The sequence below is a fragment of the Pseudophryne corroboree genome, chromosome 6 (genome assembly GCF_028390025.1).
Source record: "Pseudophryne corroboree isolate aPseCor3 chromosome 6, aPseCor3.hap2, whole genome shotgun sequence".
Classification (NCBI taxonomy): Eukaryota; Metazoa; Chordata; class Amphibia; order Anura; family Myobatrachidae; genus Pseudophryne; species Pseudophryne corroboree.
Genome location: NC_086449.1, coordinates 747,055,094 through 747,075,590, shown reverse-complemented (window position 1 = coordinate 747,075,590; position 20,497 = coordinate 747,055,094). Strand labels below are relative to the sequence as shown.

Sequence of the window (20,497 nt, the reverse complement as noted above, 5' to 3'; positions counted from 1 at the left end):
ATGGTGGCAGCCTACGAGGCCATCCCCTTCGGCAGGTTTCATGCGAGGACTTTTCAGTGGGACCTTCTGGACAAGTTGTCCGGGTCCCATCTACAGATACATCAGAAAATAACACTGTCCCCCAGGGCCAGAGTATCTCTACTATGGTGGCTTCACAGTGCTCACCTTCTAGAGGGTCGCAGGTTCGGCATTCAGGACTGGGTTCTGGTAACCACGGACGCTAGCCTCCGAGGGTGGGGAGCAGTCACGCAAGGAAGAAATTTTCAGGGAATATGGTCAAGCCAGAAGGCTTGTCTGCACATCAACGTGCTGGAATTAAGGGCCATATACAACGGCCTTCGGCAAGCGGAGAATCTTCTTCGCAACCTACCGGTTCTGATTCAATCAGACAATGTCACAGCCGTGGCTCATGTAAACCGCCAAGGCGGGAGAAGGAGCAGAGTCGCGATGGCGGAAGCCACCAGGATTCTTCGATGGGCGGAAAATCACGTAAGCGCTCTGTCAGCTGTCTTCATTCCGGGAGTGGACAACTGGGAAGCAGACTTCCTCAGCAGACTCGATCTCCATCCAGGAGAGTGGGGACTTCATCAAGAAGTATTTGCAGAGATAACGGGTCTCTGGGGAATTCCTCAAATACACATGATGGCGTCACGCCTCAACAAGAAGCTTCGGAGGTATTGTGCCAGGTCAAGGGACCCTCAGGCAGTAGCAGTAGACGCCCTGGTGACACCATGGGTGTTTCAGTCAGTCTATGTGTTTCCTTCTCTTCCTCTCATTCCAAAAATATTGAGGATCATAAGACTCAAAAGAGTACAGACAATACTAATTGTTCCAGACTGGCCTCGAAGGGCCTGGTACTCAGATCTTCAGGAAATGCTCACACAAGATCCTTGGCCTCTTCCTCTCAGGAAGGACCTGTTGCAGCAGGGGCCCTGCGTGTTCCAAGACTTACCGCGGTTACGTTTGACGGCATGGCGGTTGAACGCCGAATCCTAGCTGGGAAAGGTATTCCAGAGGAAGTCATACCTACTCTGATAAAGGCTAGGAAGGAGGTGACGGCAAAACATTATCACCGTATTTGGAGGAAGTATGTCTCTTGGTGTGAAACCAGGAAAGCTCTTACGGAAGATTTCCATCTGGGCCGTTTTCTCCTCTTCCTACAGACGGGAGTGGATATGGGCCTGAAGCTAGGCTCCATTAAAGTACAGATTTCGGCCCTATCTATATTCTTTCAGAAGGAAAGTACTGCACATCCAGCCTCCTTTTGTGCCCCCAGTGGCACCATGGGACCTTAACGTGGTGTTACAGTTCCTTAAATCACACTGGTTTGAACCCCTTCAAACAGTTGAATTGAAATTTCTCACCTGGAAGGTGGTCATGTTGTTAGCCTTGGCTTCCGCAAGGCGGGTGTCTGAATTGGCGGCCTTGTCTTACAAGAGCCCCTACTTGATATTTCATGTGGATAAAGCAGAGTTGAGGACTCGTCCACAATTTTTGCCTAAGGTGGTATCTTCATTTCATATGAACCAACCCATTGTGGTACCTGTGGCTACGAGTGACTTGGAGGACTCCAAGTCCCTAGATGTAGTCAGGGCCTTAAAGATTTATGTAGCCAGGACGGCTAGAGTTAGAAAAACAGAGGCTCTGTTTGGCCTGTATGCAGCCAACAAAGTTGGCGCGCCTGCTTCAAAGCAGACTATTGCTCGCTGGATCTGTAACACGATTCAGCAGGCTCATTCTACGGCTGGATTGCCGTTACCAAATTCGGTAAAGGCCCATTCCACTAGGAAGGTGGGCTCGTCTTGGGCGGCTGCCCGAGGCGCCTCGGCTTTACAGTTGTGCCGAGCAGCTACTTGGTCGGGTTCAAACACTTTTGCTAAATTCTACAAGTTTGATACACTGGCTGATGAGGACCTCGCGTTTGCTCAATCGGTGCTGCAGATTCATCCGCACTCTCCCGCCCTGTTTGGAGCTTTGGTATAAACCCCATGGTCCTTACGGAGTCCCCGGCATCCTCTAGGACGTAAGAAAAAATAAGATTTTAAACCTACCGGTAAATCTTTTTCTCCTAGTCCGTAGAGGATGCTGGGCACCCGTCCCAGTGCGGACTTACTCTGCAAGACTTGTATATAGTTGTTGCTTACATAAGGGTTATGTTACAGTTGGAATCGGTCTTTGAATGATGCTGTGTTTTGTTCATACTGTTAACTGGTTACGTATATACCAGGTTATATGGTATGATTGGTGTGGGCTGGTATGAATCTTGCCCTTAGATTTGCAAAATCCTTTCCTCGTATTGTCCATCTCCTCTGGGCACAGTTTTCTAACTGAGGTCTGGAGGAGGGGCATAGAGGGAGGAGCCAGTGCACACCCATACTAAAAGTTCTTTGTAGTGCCCATGTCTCCTGCAGAGCCCATCTATACCCCATGGTCCTTACGGAGTCCCCAGCATCCACTACGGACTAGGAGAAAAAGATTTACTGGTAGGTTTTAAATCTTATTTTCTGGGAATGATCCTCGACACGGAAGTGCAGAGGGTGTTTCTGCTGGATGTGAAAGCGCTAGTGATTCAAACGATGGTCCGGGATGTCCTGAAGCCAGTCAGGGTATCAGTTCATCTTTGCATTCTCCTTCTGGGGAAGATGGTGGCCTCTTAGGAGGCTCTTCAGTACAGCAGGTTTCATGCTCGGACCTTCCAGCTGGATCTGGTCAGGATCTCATCTACACATGCACCAGAAGATACGTCTGTTGCCGAAAGCAAGGATTTCACTCCTCTGGTGGCTGCACTTACCTCACCTTCTAGAGGGCCGCAGATTCGGGATTCAGGACTGGATCCTCCTAACCACGGATGCAAGTCTCCGGGGCTGGGGCGCGGTCACTTAGGGGGAAACATTCCAAGGACGGTGGTCAAGCCTGGAATCCGGTCTTCCAATAAACGTTCTGGAACTAAGAGCCGTATACAACGGTCTTCTCCAAGCGGCTCCTCGAGCCATTCAAGTACAGTCGGAAAATGTAACGACTGTGGCCTACATAAACCGACAAGGCGGAACGAAGAGCAGAGCTGCAATGTCAGAGGTAACGAGAATCCTCCTCTGGGCAGAAAAGCACGTGTTGGCGCTGTCAGCAATCTTCATTCTGGGAGTAGACAACTAGGAAGCAGACTTCCTCAGCAGACACGATCTCCATCCAGGGGAGTGGGGCCTCCATCCGGAGGTATTCACGGAGGTAACAGGGGCCATTCGCTTATCAAGACTTACCGCGGCTACATTTGACGGCATGGAAGTTGAACGCCAGATATTAGCTCGGAAGGACATTCCGAACAAGGTTATTCCTACCCTGATACAAGCTTTGAAAGGAGTAACGTCCAAACATTATCATCGTATTTGGAAAAAGTATGTTTCTTGGTGTGAATCCAAGAAGTTTCCTACGGTGGAGTTTCAACTGGGACGGTTTCTCCTCTTCCTGCAAGCAGGTGTGGATAGGGGCCTGAGGTTGGGATCCGTAAAGGGCCAAATTTCGTCCCTATCCATTTTCTTCCAGAAACAACTGGCTTCCCTCCCTGAGGTTCATACTTTCTTGAAGGGGGTTCTGCACATCCAGCCTCCCTTTGTGCCGCCTACGGCACCCTGGGATCTTAACGTGGTGTTACAGTTCCTCCAATCGGATTGGTTTGAGCCTCTACCGGAGGTTGAGCTCAAGTTTCTCATGTGGAAGGCTGTCACTTTGTTGGCCTTAGCTTCTGCTCGACGTGTGTCAGAGTTGGGGGATTTGTCTTGTAAAAGCCCCTACTTAATCTTCTATGAAGATAGAGCTGAGCTCAGGACACGTCAGCAGTTCATTCCAAAGGTTGTGTCGGCTTTTCATATCAACCAACCTATTGTGGTGCCAGTGGCTACTGACTCCTCAATTCCATCAAAGTCCTTGGATGTTGTGAGGACTTTGAAGATCTATGTGAAGAGGACTGCTCATCATAGAAATTCGGACACTCTGTTTGTCCTGTATGATCCCAAGAAAATTGGGTGTCCTGCTTCTAAGCAGACGAACTCTCGCTGGATCAGGTTCACTATCCAGCATGCGTATTCTACAGCTGGATTGCAGTGTCCAAAATCTGTTAAGGCCCACTCTACTCGTAAGGTGGGTTCTTCCTGGGCGGCTGCCCGGGGTGTCTCTGCTTTACAGCTTTGCCGAGCGGCTACTTGGTCAGGGTCGAACACGTTTGCTAAGTTCTACATGTTCGATACTTTGGCCTCTGAGTTTGGTAAATCAGTTCTGCAGGATCCTCCGCACTCTCCCTCCCGTTCTGGGAGCTTTGGTACATCCCCATGGTACTAATGTGGACCCCAGCATCCTCTAGGACAGAGGTTCTCAAACTCGGTCCTCGGGGGCACACACAGTGCATATTTTGCAGGTCTCCGCAAGTGAAATAATTAGCTCCACCTGTGGACCTTTTAAAATGTGTCGGTGAGTAATTAATACACCTGTGCACCTGCTGGGTTACCTGCAAAACATGCACTGTGTGTGCCCCCGAGGACCGAGTTTGAGAACCTCTGCTCTAGGACGTAAGAGAAAATAGGATTTTAATTACCTACCGGTAAATCCTTGTATCTTAGTCCGTAGAACATATTGGGCGCCCACCCAGCGCTTCGTTTTCCTGCAGTGGTTCTCTTGTTCAGTACAACTTTGTTTTTAATTAAGTACTGCATGATTACTTGGTAAGTAATGTTTCAGTGCTTGCTGATGTTTCAAGCTAGTTAGCTTGGTTTTCCTTGTATGTGTGAGCTGGTATGAATCTCGCCACTATCTGTGAATAATCCTTCTCTCGAAGATGTCCGTCTCCTCGAGCACAGTTTCTAGACTGAGTCTGGTAGGAGGGGCATAGAGGGAGGAGCCAGACCACACTCTCAAACTCTTAAAGTGGTAATGGCTCCTGGTGGACCCGTCTATACCCCATGGTACTAATGTGGACCCCAGCATCCTCTACGGACTACGAGAAAAGGATTTACCGGTAGGTAATTAAAATCCTATTATTTCATTCTGCAAGCTGATAGTGTTTATTACATAGTTAAGTTTTTCTTTTAACCTTACTAATATTTATCAAGTTCAACCATTCATAAATTGTAATTAGGTTGGGTTAGGGTTAGGTTGTGTGGGTGGGGGAGGGAGGTTAAGTTTAGGCTGCGGAAAGGAAGGGTTAGGAGGGCATTGGTGTAAGGTAAGTATACTTACGTAACCTCTGTCGGGATTCTCGCCATTGGTATGCCGCGGTTTTCTGACCGTCAGCATCGCGACTGCCGGCATATCATACACAACCCATGGTTCAGGTTTACCAATCAGTTTAAGTACAGTACTATATGTTTATATAGGGTGCAGTTCACTACATGGAAACTCTTGATTGTTTTAGATATCCTAGGTTACCTATTTGGTCAATAATCCTTACCTAGATGGTGGTTTTAATCTGTGTTTTTGACACTTTCATGTTTCCAGGTCTATGGTGGTCATTCCGAGTTGTTCGCTCGCTAGCAGTTTTTAGCAGCCGTGCAAACTCTATGCTGCCTCCCACTGGGAGTGTATTTTAGCTTAGCAGAAGTGCGTACGAAAGGTTCGCAGAGCAGCGGCAATTTTTTTTTGTGCAGTTTTAGAGTAGCTCAATACCTACTCAGTGCTTGCGATGACGTCAGACTGTTCAGTTCCTGTTTTGACGTCACAAACATGCCCTGCGTTCGCCCAGCCACGCCTGCATTTTTCCTGGCATGCCTGCGTTTTTTCGAACACTCCCTGAAAACGGTCAGTTGACACCCATAAACGCCCACTTCATGTCAATCACTCTGCGGCCAGCAGTGCGACTGAAAAGCTTCGCTAGACCTAGTGTGACACTACATCGTTCGTTGTGCTCATACGACGCGCATGCGCATTGCGCCGCATGCGCAGAAGTGCCGTTTTTTGCCTCATCGCTGCACAGCGAACGAATGCAGCTAGCTATCAACTCGAAATGACCACCTATGTCCTTTAAATGGTTAGCCGTCACCAGTTCCATATATATTTTGTACCTCACGTGGCTTTTACATTTTAATGAATGGCCAATAAAACTTAATTCTCAACCTGATTTTCATGTAACACCCCCAAGAGTATGTGTATGTATATTTGCTTTGAGGAACACCACCAGACTCTATTCTATACCAATCTTTGATAGTTACAATCATTTCTGCCATTTTGGTCTCTCTGATACTGTACTATATACCCTGGCCTAACCCCTTCTGTACTGGAATCCTCTTTTCCTGTTCTACGGTACTGCCTTTCTCTCCCTCTCCCCCCCCCCCCCCCCCCCCATTAGACCTGGAGGCTGTCATATCTCCTAAGGACAATAATAGCAGAGTCATCTCTAGTTCCAATAATAGTATGTCAAGCTATATCTGATGTTATCTTACTTGTGACCCTAGTAGCAGACACAACAGCAGAATGAACCAATTAAAGGCTTAAAGCTTTCTGCAGGGTTGTGGAGGAATGGAATTCTCTAGCTAGTAATTGTTCAGTAGGACCGTGTGTCTACATGGGTAGGGATTGAGGCAGTGTCTGCTTACTACTTATTATATTCTGCCAACCTAATGTTTTCTAGCTGAAGTGAGTATACTGCAGTTGTGTGATCATCGTCCCCATTGGGGCTAATTCAGATGTGGTTGGAGTAGCGGCGTACTTTGCACATGTGCATGTTGACATTCAGCATATTGACACTGATGAAATGTCAGCATGGCCAGAATGATGACACTGTTTAAGATAAGTCTGACTCTACCCGTCTACCCACGTGCTAATGTAAAGATTTTTAGTGTTGACATTTCATTTGTTGACATTCTGTCTGTCAACATTTTCCATGTGTCGACATGTACGTTCATCAAATTACCTACCAACATTTCCAGTCTTGCCCTAATGACTGCATGCCTACATTTTAAGCAGACTTTAGAGACAGCACTTGGTCCTACAGTTTACAGGGTGAGAATGATGTTACATGCTTTGCACATTCAGTTGTTTTCCCAGACCTTTTGGTTACAAACAGTATATAAAATAAGGGGGTTACATAATCTGTCTTTATGTATAATTCTTTATCTTGCTCTTCTGGTTTCTGCAGCCGCCTTCCTAAAGATGCTAAAGCTCCGTCTACATGGCATGCTAAAGGCACAGGAAGCGGGCTCTTTTCATGCACAAGATTGGGTTTTACGAGAGGCCGCCAATCAGGATGCTCTACAGGAAGCAGGAACCTTCAGGTATAACCGTAAAATGAAGCATCATATTTACCTGTGTCATGAGGCACTTTCTGCCCTCTGATGAATATGCCACACAGTGGCTTACCACTGTATTGTAGCATACAGCATTTTACCTGAAAGATATGTCTGTCCATGGAATAATTTGTACAGTGCATGCACTATTCAGCACGCACAAAAAAGTGAACAATGAAATCTGATCATACACCCAGATGAAGTACTTTGCAATAAAATTGCTCAAACTTTGATATTTTTAAAAGATCTTCTCAGTTAAATCTATAAATTAAGTAACTTCATGTCCAGTGCTGAGTGATAATTGTAAGATCTCCTTGAATACAATCACTTTGTGATGAATTAAAGCGAGGTGCAAGCTTTAATACTTTGTGGTTTATACACAGTAGAGTAATCCCCAGTATTAAGCTGTTCCATTAGAGCTGCTGTGAAATGTCTTTAGTTTTTTTGTTTTATGCCAAATACAGTACCTATTTTGCACTTAATGATAACGTTTGGGCTAGAGATGCATGCTGTTGTATTACTGGAGTAAGATTTCATGTTAGATGTAAAGGCAGCTGGCGACATGATTGGAAATCCTATTTGAAGCAGCCATAGAGACAGTGATTGGCGTGAGAGTGGTGGAAGCAGATAGCGGCAGTGTGGTGTATGGCATGAGAGTGGTGGAAGCGGATGCTGGCAGTGTGGTGTATGGAATGAGAGTGGTGGAAGCGGATGCTGGCAGTGTGATGTATGGCATGAGAGTGGTGGAAGCGGATGCTGGAAGTGTGGTGTATGGCATGAGAGCGGTGGAAGCGGATGCTGGCAGTGTGGTGTATGGCGTGAGAGTGGTGGAAGCGGATGCTGGCAGTGTGGTGTATGGCATGAGAGTGGTGGAAGCGAATGTTGGCAGTGTGGTGTGTGGCATGAGAGTGGTGGAAGCGGATGCTGGCAGTGTAGTGTATGGCATGAGAGCGGTGGAAGCGGATGCTGGCAGTGTGGTGTATGGCATGAGAGTGGTGGAAGAGGATGCTGGCAGTGTGGTGTATGGCGTGAGAGCGGTGGAAGCGGATGCTGGCAGTGTGGTGTATGGCATGAGAGCGGTGGAAGCGGATGCTGGCAGTGTGGTGTATGGCGTGAGAGCGGTGGAAGCAGATGCTGGCAGTGTGGTGTATGGCATGAGAGTGGAGGAAGAGGATGCTGGCAGTGTGGTGTATGGCGTGAGAGTGGTGGAAGCGGATGCTGGCAGTGTGGTGTATGGCATAAGAGTGGTGGAAGCGGATGCTGGCAGTGTGGTGTATGGCATGAGAGTGGTGGAAGCGGATGTTGGCAGTGTGGTGTGTGGCATGAGAGTGGTGGAAGCGGATGCTGGCAGTGTAGTGTATGGCATGAGAGCGGTGGAAGCGGATGCTGGCAGTGTGGTGTATGGCATGAGAGTGGTGGAAGCAGATGCTGGCAGTGTGGTGTATGGAATAAGAGTGGTGGAAGCGGATGCAGGCAGTGTGGTGTATGGCGTGAGAGTGGTGGAAGCGAATGCTGGCAGTGTGGTGTATGGCGTGAGAGCGGTGGAAGCGGATGCTGGCAGTGTGGTGTATGGCATGAGAGTGGTGGAAGCGGATGTTGGCAGTGTGGTGTGTGGCATGAGAGTGGTGGAAGCGGATGCTGGCAGTGTAGTGTATGGCATGAGAGCGGTGGAAGCGGATGCTGGCAGTGTGGTGTATGGCATGAGAGTGGTGGAAGCGGATGCTGGCAGTGTGGTGTATGGCATGAGAGTGGTGGAAGCGGAGGCTGGCAGTGTAGTGTATGGCATGAGAGCGGTGGAAGCGGATGCTGGCAGTGTGGTGTATGGCATGAGAGTGGTGGAATAGGATGCTAGCAGTGTGGTGTATGGCATGAGAGTGGTGGAAGCAGATGCTGGCAGTGTGGTGTATGGAATGAGAGTGGTGGAAGCGGATGCAGGCAGTGTGGTGTATGGCATGAAAGTGGTGGAAGCGAATGCTGGCAGTGTGGTGTATGGCGTGAGAGCGGTGGAAGCGGATGCTGGCAGTGTGGTGTATGGCATGAGAGCGGTGGAAGCGGATGCTGGCAGTGTGGTGTATGGCATGAGAGTGGTGGAAGCGGATACTCTCAGTGTGGTGTATTGCGTGAGAGTGGTGGAAGCGGATGCTGGCAGTGTGGTGTATGGCATGAGAGTGGTGGAAGCGGATACTCTCAGTGTGGTGTATTGCGTGAGAGCGGTGGAAGCTGATGCTGGCAGTGTGGTGTATGGCATGAGAGCGGTGGAAACGGATGCTGGCAGTGTGGTGTATGGCGTGAGAGCAGTGGAAACGGATGCTGGCAGTGTGATGTATGGCGTGAGAACGGTAGAAGCGGATGCTGGCATTGTGGAGTATGGCATGAGCGGTGGAAGCAGATGGTGGCAGTTTTGTGTATGGCGTGAGAGCGGTGGAAGCTTATGGTGGCAGTTTGGCATGAGAGCAGTGGAAGCGGATGCTTGCAGTGTGGTGTATGGCATGAGAGTGGTGGAAACGGATGCTTTCAGTGTGGTGTATGGCATGAGAGCGGTGGAAGCAGATGCTTGCAGTGTGGTGTATGGCATGAGAGCGGTGGAAACGGATGCTTGCAGTGTGGTGTATGGCGTGAGAGCGGTGGAAACGGATGCTGGCAGTGTGATGTATGGCGTGAGAACGGTAGAAGCGGATGCTGGCAGTGTGGAGTAACATAGTAACATAGGTGGTCCTTCCGAGTTGTTCGCTCGTTGCCGATTTTCGCTATATTGCGATTAGTCGCTTACTGCGCATGCGCAAGGTTCGCAGAGCGCATGCGCTTAGTTATTTTACGCAAAAGTTAGGTATTTTACTCACGGTATAACAAGGATTTCTCTGACGTCCTAGTGGATGCTGGGTACTCCGTAAGGACCATGGGGAATAGATGGGCTCCGCAGGAGACTGGGCACTTCTTTAAAGAAAAGATTAGGTACTACATCTGGTGTGCACTGGCTCCTCCCTCTATGCCCCTCCTCCAGACCTCAGTTAGAATCTGTGCCCGGCCTGAGCTGGATGCACTTAGTGGGCTCTCCTGAGTTCACCATAAAGAAAAGTATTTGTTAGGTTTTTTATTTTCAGTGAGATCTGCTGGCAACAGACTCACTGCTACGTGGGACTGAGGGGAGAGAAGCGAACCTACCTGCTTGCAGCTAGCTTGGGCTTCTTAGGCTACTGGACACCATTAGCTCCAGAGGGATCGAACACAGGCCCAGTCCTCGGTCGTCCGGTCCCGGAGCCGCGCCGCCGTCCCCCTTGCAGAGCCAGAAGAACCGAAGAGAAGTTGAAAATCGGCGGCTGAAGACTCTGGTCTTCATTAAGGTAGCGCACAGCACTGCAGCTGTGCGCCATTGCTCCCTCTGCACACCACACACTCCGGTTACTGATGGGTGCAGGGCGCTGGGGGGGGGGGGCGCCCTGGGCAGCAGTTAGATTACCTTCCATGGCTAAATAGCACATAATACAGCTAATAAACTGTATATGTGCATAATCCCCCGCCATAAAGCATATAAAAAAGTGGGAGAAGTCCGCCGAGAAAGGGGCGGGGCTATCTTCCTCAGCACACTGACGCCATTTTCTCTTCACAGCTCCGCTGGAAGGCAGCTCCCCAGGCTCTCCCCTGCAGTTTCCAGGCTTCAAGGGTAAAAAAGAGAGGGGGGGCACTAAATTTAGGCGCAAACTGTGTATAATAAGCTGCTATAGGGAAAAATCACTCACTTTAGTGTAAATCCCTGGTTATATAGCGCTGTGGTGTGTGCTGGCATACTCTCTCTCTGTCTCCCCAAAGGACTTTGTGGGGTCCTGTCCTCAGTCAGAGCATTCCCTGTGTGTGTGTGTGTGTGTGCGGTGTGTCGGTACGGCTATGTCGACATGTTTGATGAGGACGCTTACGTGGAGGCGGAGCAGGAGCCGATAAGTGTGATGTCGCCCCCTGCGGGGCCGACACCAGAGTGGATGGATATGTGGAAGGTATTAACCGACAGTGTCAACTCCTTGCATAAAAGGTTTGATGACGTAACAGCTTTGGGACAGCCGGCATCTCAGCCTGCGCCTGCCCAAGCGTCTCAGAGGCCATCAGGGGCTCAAAAACGCCCGCTACCTCAGATGGCAGACACAGATGTCGACACGGAGTCTGACTAGGATGAGACAAATGTACAATCCACAAGGGCCATCCGATGCATGATTACGGCAATGAAAAATGTGTTGCACATTTCTGACATTAACCCGGTTACCACAAAAAAAGGGTATTATGTTTGGGGAGAAAAAGCAGCCAGTGACTTTTCCCCCATCTGATGAGTTAAATGAATTGTGTGAAGAAGCGTGGGGTTCCCCAGATAAGAAACTAGTCATTTCTAAGCGGTTACTAATGGCGTACCCTTTCCCGCCAACGGATAGGTTACGCTGGGAGACATCCCCTAAGGTGGACAAGGCGCTCACATGCTTATCAAAAAAGGTGGCACTGCCTTCTCAGGATACGGCCGCCTTAAAGGAGCCTGCAGATAGAAAGCAGGAGGCTATCCTGAAGTCTGTGTATACACACTCAGGTACTATACTGAGACCTGCTATTGCTTCAGCATGGATGTTTAGTGCTGCAGCAGCGTGGTCTGATTCCCTGTCTGATAACATTGATTCCCTGGACAGGGACACTATAGTGCACAGAGGGACATTTGCCGGCTGGCATCTAGAATTAATGCAATGTCCATTTCTGCCCGGAGAGTATTATGGTCTCGGCAGTGGACAGGTGATGCTGACTCTAAAAGGCACATGGAAATTTTGCCTTATAAGGGTGAGGAATTGTTTGGGGACGGTCTTTCGGACCTCGTATCCACAGCAACAGCTGGGAAGTCGACTTTTTTACCTCAGGTTCCCTCACAGCCGTATTATCAAGTACAGTCCTTTCGGCCTCAGAAAGGCAAGCGGGTTAGAGGCGCGTCCTTTCTGCCCAGAGGCAGGGGTAGAGGGAAAAAGCTGCACCATACAGCCAGTTCCCAAGAACAAAAATCCTCCCCTGCTTCCACTAAGTCCACCGCATGACGCTGGGGCTCCACATGTGGAGCCAGGTGCGGTGGGGGCCCGTCTCCGGAACTTCAGCGACCAGTGGGTTCGCTCACAGGTGGATCTCTGGGTTCTACAAGTGGTATCTCAGGGATACAAGCTGCAGTTCGAGACGTCTCCCCCTCGCCGTTACCTCAAATCAGCCTTGCCAGCTACTCCCCAGGACAGGGAGGTAGTACTGGCGGCAATTCACAAGCTGTACCTCCAGCAGGTGATAATCAAAGTTCCCCTCCTTCAACAGGGACGGGTTTCCTATTCCACAATGTTTGTGGTACCGAAACCAGACTGTTCGGTGAGACCCATTCTAAATTTGAAATCCTTGAACACTTATATAAGGAAGTTCAAGTTCAAAATGGAATCGCTTAGGGCGGTTATTGCAAGCCTGGAAGAGGGGGATTACATGGTATCACTGGACATCAAGGATGCTTACCTACATGTCCCCATTTACCCACCTCACCAGGTGTACCTCCGTTTTGTGGTACAGGACTGCCATTACCGATTCCAGACGTTGCCGTTTGGTCTGTCCACGGCACCGAGGGTATTTACCAAAGTAATGGCCGAAATGATGATACTCCTTCGAAAGAAGGGAGTTATAATTATCCCGTACTTGGACGATCTCCTTATAAAGGCGAGGTCCAGGGAGCAGTTGTTGGTCGGAGTAGCACTATCTCAGGAATTGCTACAACAGCACGGCTGGATTCTGAATATCCCAAAGTCGCAGCTGGTTCCTACGACGCGTCTGCTGTTCCTGGGTATGATTCTGGACAGAACAGAAGAAGGTTTTTCTCCCGGAGGAGAAGGCCAAGGAGTTGTCATCTCTGGTCAGAGACCTCCTGAAACCAAAACAGGTGTCGTGCATCACTGCACGCGAGTCCTGGGAAAGATGGTAGCTTCTTACGAGGCAATTCCATTCGGCAGGTTCCATGCAAGGATCTTTCAGTGGGATCTGTTAGACAAGTGGTCCGGATCGCATCTTCAGATGCATCGGCTGATCACCCTGTCCCCGAGGGCCAGGGTGTCTCTGCTGTGGTGGCTGCAGAGTGCTCATCTTCTCGAGGGCCGCAGATTCGGCATACAGGACTGGGTCCTGGTAACCACGGATGCAAGCCTCCGAGGTGGGGGGCAGTCACTCAGGGAAGAAACTTCCAAGGACAATGGTAGAGTCAGGAGGCTTCCCTACACATAAATATTCTGGAACTAAGGGCCATTTACAATGCCCTAAGTCAGGCAAAACCCCTGCTTCAAAACCAGCCGGTGCTGATTCAGTCAGACAACATCACGGCGGTCGCCCATGTAAACCGACAGGGCGGCACAAGAAGCAGGATGGCGATGGCAGAAGCCACAAGGATTCTCCGATGGGCGGAAAATCACGTGATAGCACTGTCAGCAGTGTTCATTCCGGGAGTGGACAACTGGGAAGCAGACTTCCTCAGCAGGCACGACCTCCACCCGGGAGAGTGGGGACTTCATCCAGAAGTCTTCCAGCTGATTGTAAATCGTTGAGAAAGGCCACAGGTGGACATGATGGCGTCCCGCCTCAACAAAAAGCTAAAAAGATATTGCGCCAGGTCAAGGGACCCTCAGGCGATAGCTGTGGACGCTCTAGTGACACCGTGGGTGTACCAGTCGGTTTATGTGTTCCCTCCTCTTCCTCTCATACCAAAGGTACTGAGGATAATAAGAAAGAGAGGAGTAAGAACTATACTCATCGTTCCGGATTGGCCAAGAAGGACTTGGTACCCGGAACTACAAGAAATGATCTCAGAGGACCCTTGGCCTCTGCCTCTCAGACAGGACCTGCTACAGCAGTGGCCCTGTCTGTTCCAAGACTTACCGCGGCTGCGTTTGACGGCATGGCGGTTGAACGCCGGATCCTGATGGAAAAGGGCATTCCGGTTGAAGTCATTTCTACGCTGATAAAAGCTAGGAAGGATGTGACAGCAAAACATTATCACCGCATATGGCAAAAATATGTTGCTTGGTGTGAGGCTATGAAGGCCCCAACAGAAGAATTTCAGCTGGGTCGATTTCTGCACTTCCTACAGTCAGGAGTGACTATGGGCCTAAAATTGGGATCCATTAAAGTCCAGATTTCGGCCCTGTCTATTTTCTTTCAAAAAGAACTGGCTTCACTGCCTGAAGTTCAGACGTTTGTTAAGGGAGTGCTGCATATTCAGCCCCCTTTTGTGCCTCCAGTGGCACCTTGGGATCCCAACGTTGTGTTGGATTTCCTAAAATCACATTGGTTTGAGCCACTTCAGACCGTGGAGTTGAAATATCTCACGTGGAAAGTGGTCATGCTTTTGGCCTTGGCTTCGGCTAGGCGTGTGTCAAAATTGGCGGCTTTGTCCTGTAAAAGCCCCTATCTGATCTTCCATATGGACAGGGCAGAATTGAGGACTCGTCCCCAATTTCTCCCTAAAGTGGTTTCAGCGTTTCATTTGAACCAACCTATTGTGGTGCCTGCGGCTACTCGGGACTTGGAGGCTTCCAAGTTGCTGGATGGAGTCCGGGCCCTGAAAATCTATGTTTCCAGGACGGCTAGAGTCAGAAAAACTGACTCGCTGTTTATCCTGCATGCACCCAACAAGCTGGGTGCTCCTGCTTCTAAGCAGACTATTGCTCGCTGGATCTGTAGCACGATTCAACTTGCACATTCTGCGGCTGGACTGCCGCATCCTAAATCAGTCAAAGCCCATTCCACGAGGAAGGTGGGCTCTTCTTGGGCGGCTGCCCGAGGAGTCTCGGCTTTACAACTTTGCCGAGCTGCTACCTGGTCGGGATCAAACACGTTTGCAAAATTCTACAAGTTTGATACCCTGGCTGAGGAGGACCTTGAGTTTGCTCATTCGGTGCTGCAGAGTCATCCGCACTCTCCCGCCCGTTTGGGAGCTTTGGTATAATCCCCATGGTCCTTACGGAGTACCCAGCATCCACTAGGACGTCAGAGAAAATAAGATTTTACTCACCGGTAAATCTATTTCTCGTAGTCCGTAGTGGATGCTGGGAGCCCGTCCCAAGTGCGGAATTCTGCAATACTTGTATATAGTTATTGCTTAACTATAGGGTTTTTTGTTCTGAGCCATCAGTTTAATGAGGCTCAGTTGTTGTTCATACTGTTAACTGGGTATAGTTATCACGAGTTGTACGGTGTGATTGGTGTGGCTGGTATGAGTCTTACCCTGGATTCCAAATCCTTTCCTTGTAATGTCAGCTCTTCCGGGCACAGTTTCCCTAACTGAGGTCTGGAGGAGGGGCATAGAGGGAGGAGCCAGTGCACACCAGATGTAGTACCTAATCTTTTCTTTAAAGAAGTGCCCAGTCTCCTGCGGAGCCCGTCTATTCCCCATGGTCCTTACGGAGTACCTAGCATCCACTACGGACTACGAGAAATAGATTTACCGGTGAGTAAAATCTTATTTTTTCATCGTTCTGGTGATCGTAGTGTGATTGACAGGAAGTGGGTGTTTCTGGGCGGAAACTGGACGTTTTCTGGGAGTGTGCGAAAAAACGCTGGCGTTTCTGGGAAAAACGGGGGAGTGTCTGAAGAAACGGGGGAGTATCTGGGCGAACGCTGGGTGTGTTTGTGACGTCAAACCAGGAACAAAACTGACTGAAATGATCGCAATGGCTGAGTAAGTCTGGAGCTACTCAGAAACTGCTAAGAAATTTCTATTCGCAATTCTGAGAATCTTTCGATCGCAATTCTGCTAAGCTAAGATACACTCCCAGAGGGCGGCGGCTTAGCATGTGCAATGCTGCTAAAAGCAGCTAGCGAGCGAACAACTCGAAATGAGGGCCATAGTATCTAAGGTTGAAAAAAGACAATTGTCCAAGTTCAACCTATTTGTGGTTTCCTATGCAGGATTATTTGGTATAAAATTTTGACTGATGCTGATGTCTGCCTTACGTTTTATCCCTCTTTTTTTATAATAACTATAGTGCGTGACTATGCACCATAACCCTGGATATCCTTATCCATTAGGAATTTATCTAATCCATTATTAAAGGTGTTGACTGAGTCCGACATTACAACTCCCTCAGGCAGGGAATTCCAAACACTTATCGTCCTTACCGTGAAAAAGCCTTTACGCCGTATTGTGCGGAATCTCCTCTCTAACCTGAGCGAGTGTCCACGAGTTCTCTGTGTTGATCTAACCAAAAACAGGTCCTGCGCAAGATCTGTGTATTGTCCACTTATATATTTGTAGATGTTGATCATGTCCCCTCTTAGTCTCCTCTTTTCCAATGTAAACATGCCTAGTCTTGCAAGCCTTTCCTCGTATTCCAGCACCTCCATGCCCTTAATTAGTTTGGTCTCCCGCCTCTGAACCTTTTCTAGCTCCAGGATATCCTTTTTGTAGTATGGTGCCCATAATTGTACACAGTATTCAAGGTGTGGCGTCACTAGTGATTTATACAACGGGAGTATAACACTCTCGTCTCTAGCATCAATTCCCCGTTTTATGCATGCTAATATCTTATTAGCCTTCTTTGCTGCAATCCTACTTTGGGTACTACTGCTTAGTTTGCTATCTATGAGGACACCTAAGTCCTTTTCCAGCACAGAATCCCCTAATTTTACCCCATTTAGTATGTAGGTGTTATTTTTGTTCTTGTTACCACAGTGCATTACCTTACACTTGTCTGTATTGAAGCGCATTCTCCATTTCGCTGCCCATGCTTCTAATTTAACTAAGTCGTTCTGAAGCGACTCAGCATCCCCCTCCGTATTTATTAGTGATGTGCACCGGACATTTTTCGGGTTTTGTGTTTTGGTTTTGGATTCGGTTCCGCGGCCGTGTTTTGGATTCGGACGCGTTTTGGCAAAACCTCCCTGAAATTTTTTTGTCGGATTCGGGTGTTTTTTTTACAAAAACCCCTCAAAAACAGCTTAAATCATAGAATTTTGGGGCAATTTTGATCCCATAGTATTATTAACCTCAATAACCATAATTTCCACTCATTTCCAGTCTATTCTGAACACCTTACACCTCACAATATTATTTTTAGTCCTAAAATTTGCACCGAGGTCGCTGGAATACTAAGCTAAGCAACCGAAGTGGCCGACACAAACACCTGGCCCATCTAGGAGTGGCACTGCAGTGTCAGACAGGATGGCAGATTAAAAAAATTGTCCCCAAACAACACATGATGCAAAGAAAAAAAGAGGCGCAATGAGGTAGCTGTGTGACTAAGCTAAGCGACCCTAGTGGCCGACACAAACACCTGGCCCATCTAGGAGTGGCACTGCAGTATCAGACAGGATGGCACTTCAAAAAATAGTCACCAAACAGCACATGATGCAAAGAAAAATGAAAGAAAAAAGAGGTGCAAGATGGAATTGTCCTTGGGCCCTCCCACCCACCCTTATGTTGTATATACAGGACATGCACACTTTAACAAACCCATCATTTCAGCCACAGGGTCTCCCACACGACTGTGACTGAAATGACTGGTTGGTTTGGGCCCCCACCAAAAAAGAAGCAATCAATCTCTCCTTTCACAAACTGGCTCTACAGAGGCAAGATGTCCACCTCCTCCTCATCGTCCGATTCCTCGCCCCTTTCACTGTGTACATCCCCCTCCTCACAGATTATTAATTCGTCCCCACTGGAATCCACCATCTCAGGTCCCTGTGTACTTTCTGGAGGCAATTGCTGGTGAATGTCTCCACGGAGCAATTGATTATAATTAATTTTGATGAACATCATCTTCTCCACATTTTCTGGAAGTAACCTCGTACGCCGATTGCTGACAAGGTGAGCGGCTGCACTAAACACTCTTTCGGAGTACACACTGGAGGGGGGACAACTTAGGTAAAATCCAGTTTCTGCAAGGGCCTCCAAATTGCCTCTTTTTCCTGCCAGTATACGTGCCTACTTGGATGCGGTCACTCATATAATCCTCCACCATTCTTTCAATGGTGACAGAATCATATGCAGTGACCGTAGACGACATGTTAGTAATCGTTGGCAGGTCCTTCAGTCCGGACCAGATGTCAGCACTTGCTCCAGACTGCCCTGCATCACCGCCAGCGGGTGGGCTCGGAATTCTTAGCCTTTTCCTTGCACCCCCAGTTGCGGGAGAATGTGAAGGAGGAGCTGTTGACAGGTCACGTTCCGCTTGAATTGACAATTTTCTCACCAGCAGGTCTTTGAACCTCTGCAGACTTGTGTCTGCCGGAAAGAGAGATACAACGTAGGTTTTAAATCTAGGATCGAGCACGGTGGCCAAAATGTAGTGCTCTGATTTCAACAGATTGACCACCCGTGAATCCTGGTTAAGCGAATGAAGGGCTCCATCCACAAGTCCCACATGCCTAGCGGAATCGCTCTGTTTTAGCTCCTCCTTCAATGTCTCCAGCTTCTTCGGCAAAAGCCTGATGAGGGGAATGACCTGACTCAGGCTGGCAGTGTCTGAACTGACTTCACGTGTGGCAAGATCAAAGGGTTGCAGAACCTTGCACAACGTTGAAATCATTCTCCACTGCGCTTGAGTCAGGTGCATTCCCCCTCCTTTGCCTATATCGTAGGCAGATGTATAGGCTTGAATGGCCTTTTGCTGCTCCTCCATCCTCTGAAGCATATAGAGGGTTGAATTCCACCTCGTTACCACCTCTTGCTTCAGATGATGGCAGGGCAGGTTCAGGAGTGTTTGCTGGTGCTCCAGTCTTCGGCACGCGTGGCTGAATGCCGAAAGTGGCCCGCAATTCTTCGGGCCACCGGCAGCATCTCTTGCACGCCCCTGTCGTTTTTTTTAAATAATTCTGCACCACCAAATTCAATGTATGTGCAAAACATGGGACGTGCTGGAATTTGCCCAGATGTAATGCACGCACAATATTGGTGGCGTTGTCAGATGTCACAAATCCCCAGGAGAGTCCAATTGGGGTAAGCCATTCTGCGATGATGTTCCTCAGTTTCCGTAAGAAGTTGTCAGCTGTGTGCCTCTTCTGGAAAGCGGTGATACAAAGCGTAGCCTGCCTAGGAACGAGTTGGCGTTTGCGAGATGCTGCTACTGGTGCCGCTGCTGCTGTTCTTGCTGCGGGAGGCAATACATCTACCCAGTGGGCTGTCACAGTCATATAGTCCTGAGTCTGCCCTGCTCTACTTGTCCACATGTCCGTGGTTAAGTGGACATTGGGTACAACTGCATTTTTTAGGACACTGGTAACTCTTTTTCTGACGTCTGTGTACATTTTCGGTATCGCCTGCCTAGAGAAATGGAACCTAGATGGTATTTGGTAGCGGGGACACAGTACCTCAATCAAGTCTCTAGTTGCCTGTGAATTAACGGTGGATACCGGACACACGTTTCTCACCGCCCAGGCTGCCAAGGCCTGAGTTATCCGCTTTGCAGCAGGATGACTGCTGTGATATTTCATCTTCCTTGCAAAGGACTGTTGGACAGTAAATTGCTTACTGGAAGTAGTACAAGTGGTCTTCCGACTTCCCCTCTGGGATGACGATCGACTCCCAGCAGCAACAACAGCAGCGCCAGCAGCAGTAGGCGTTACAGTCAAGGATCCATCAGAGGAATCCCAGGCAGGAGAGGACTCGTCAGACTTGACAGTGACATGGCCTGCAGGACTATTGGCTTTCCTGTCTAAGGAGGAAATTGACACTGAGGGAGTTGGTGGTGTGGTTTGCAGGAGCTTGGTTACAAGAGGAAGGGATTTAGTGGTCAGTGGACTGCTTCCGCTGTCATCCAAAGTTTTTGAACTTGTCACTGACTTCTGATGAATGCGCTCCAGGTGACGTATAAGGGAGGATGTTCCTAGGTGGTTAACGTCCTTACCCCTACTTATTACACCTTGACGAAGGCAACACACGTCTTGACACCAGTTGTCCGCATTTCTGTTGAAATATTTCCACACCGAAGAGGTGATTTTTTTTGTATTTTGACCAGGCATGGCAATGGCCATATTCGTCCCACGGACAACAGGTGTCTCCCCGGGTGCCTGACTTAAACAAACCACCTCGCCATCAGAATCCTCCTTGTCAATTTCCTCCCCAGCGCCAGCAACACCCATATCCTCATCCTGGTGTACTTCAACAGTGACATCTTCAATTTGACTATCAGGAACTGGACTGCGGGTGCTCCTTCCAGCAATTGCAGGGGGCGTGCAAATGGTGGAAGGCGCAACCTCTT

The 20,497-nt window shown here is 48.9% G+C and overlaps 1 protein-coding gene across 7 annotated transcripts in view; it reads left to right on the top strand.

Moving 5' to 3' along the window:
• The window catches only part of RNF213 (ring finger protein 213), a 680,515-nt gene that overhangs the window by 484,111 nt on the left and 175,907 nt on the right, over positions 1–20,497 (top strand). For all 7 annotated transcript variants that reach the window (XM_063928518.1, XM_063928521.1, XM_063928520.1 and 4 more), the window contains one exon: positions 7,121–7,256. In XM_063928518.1, the coding sequence (XP_063784588.1) occupies positions 7,121–7,256 (136 nt within the window). The remainder of the gene's footprint in view (positions 1–7,120; positions 7,257–20,497) is intronic.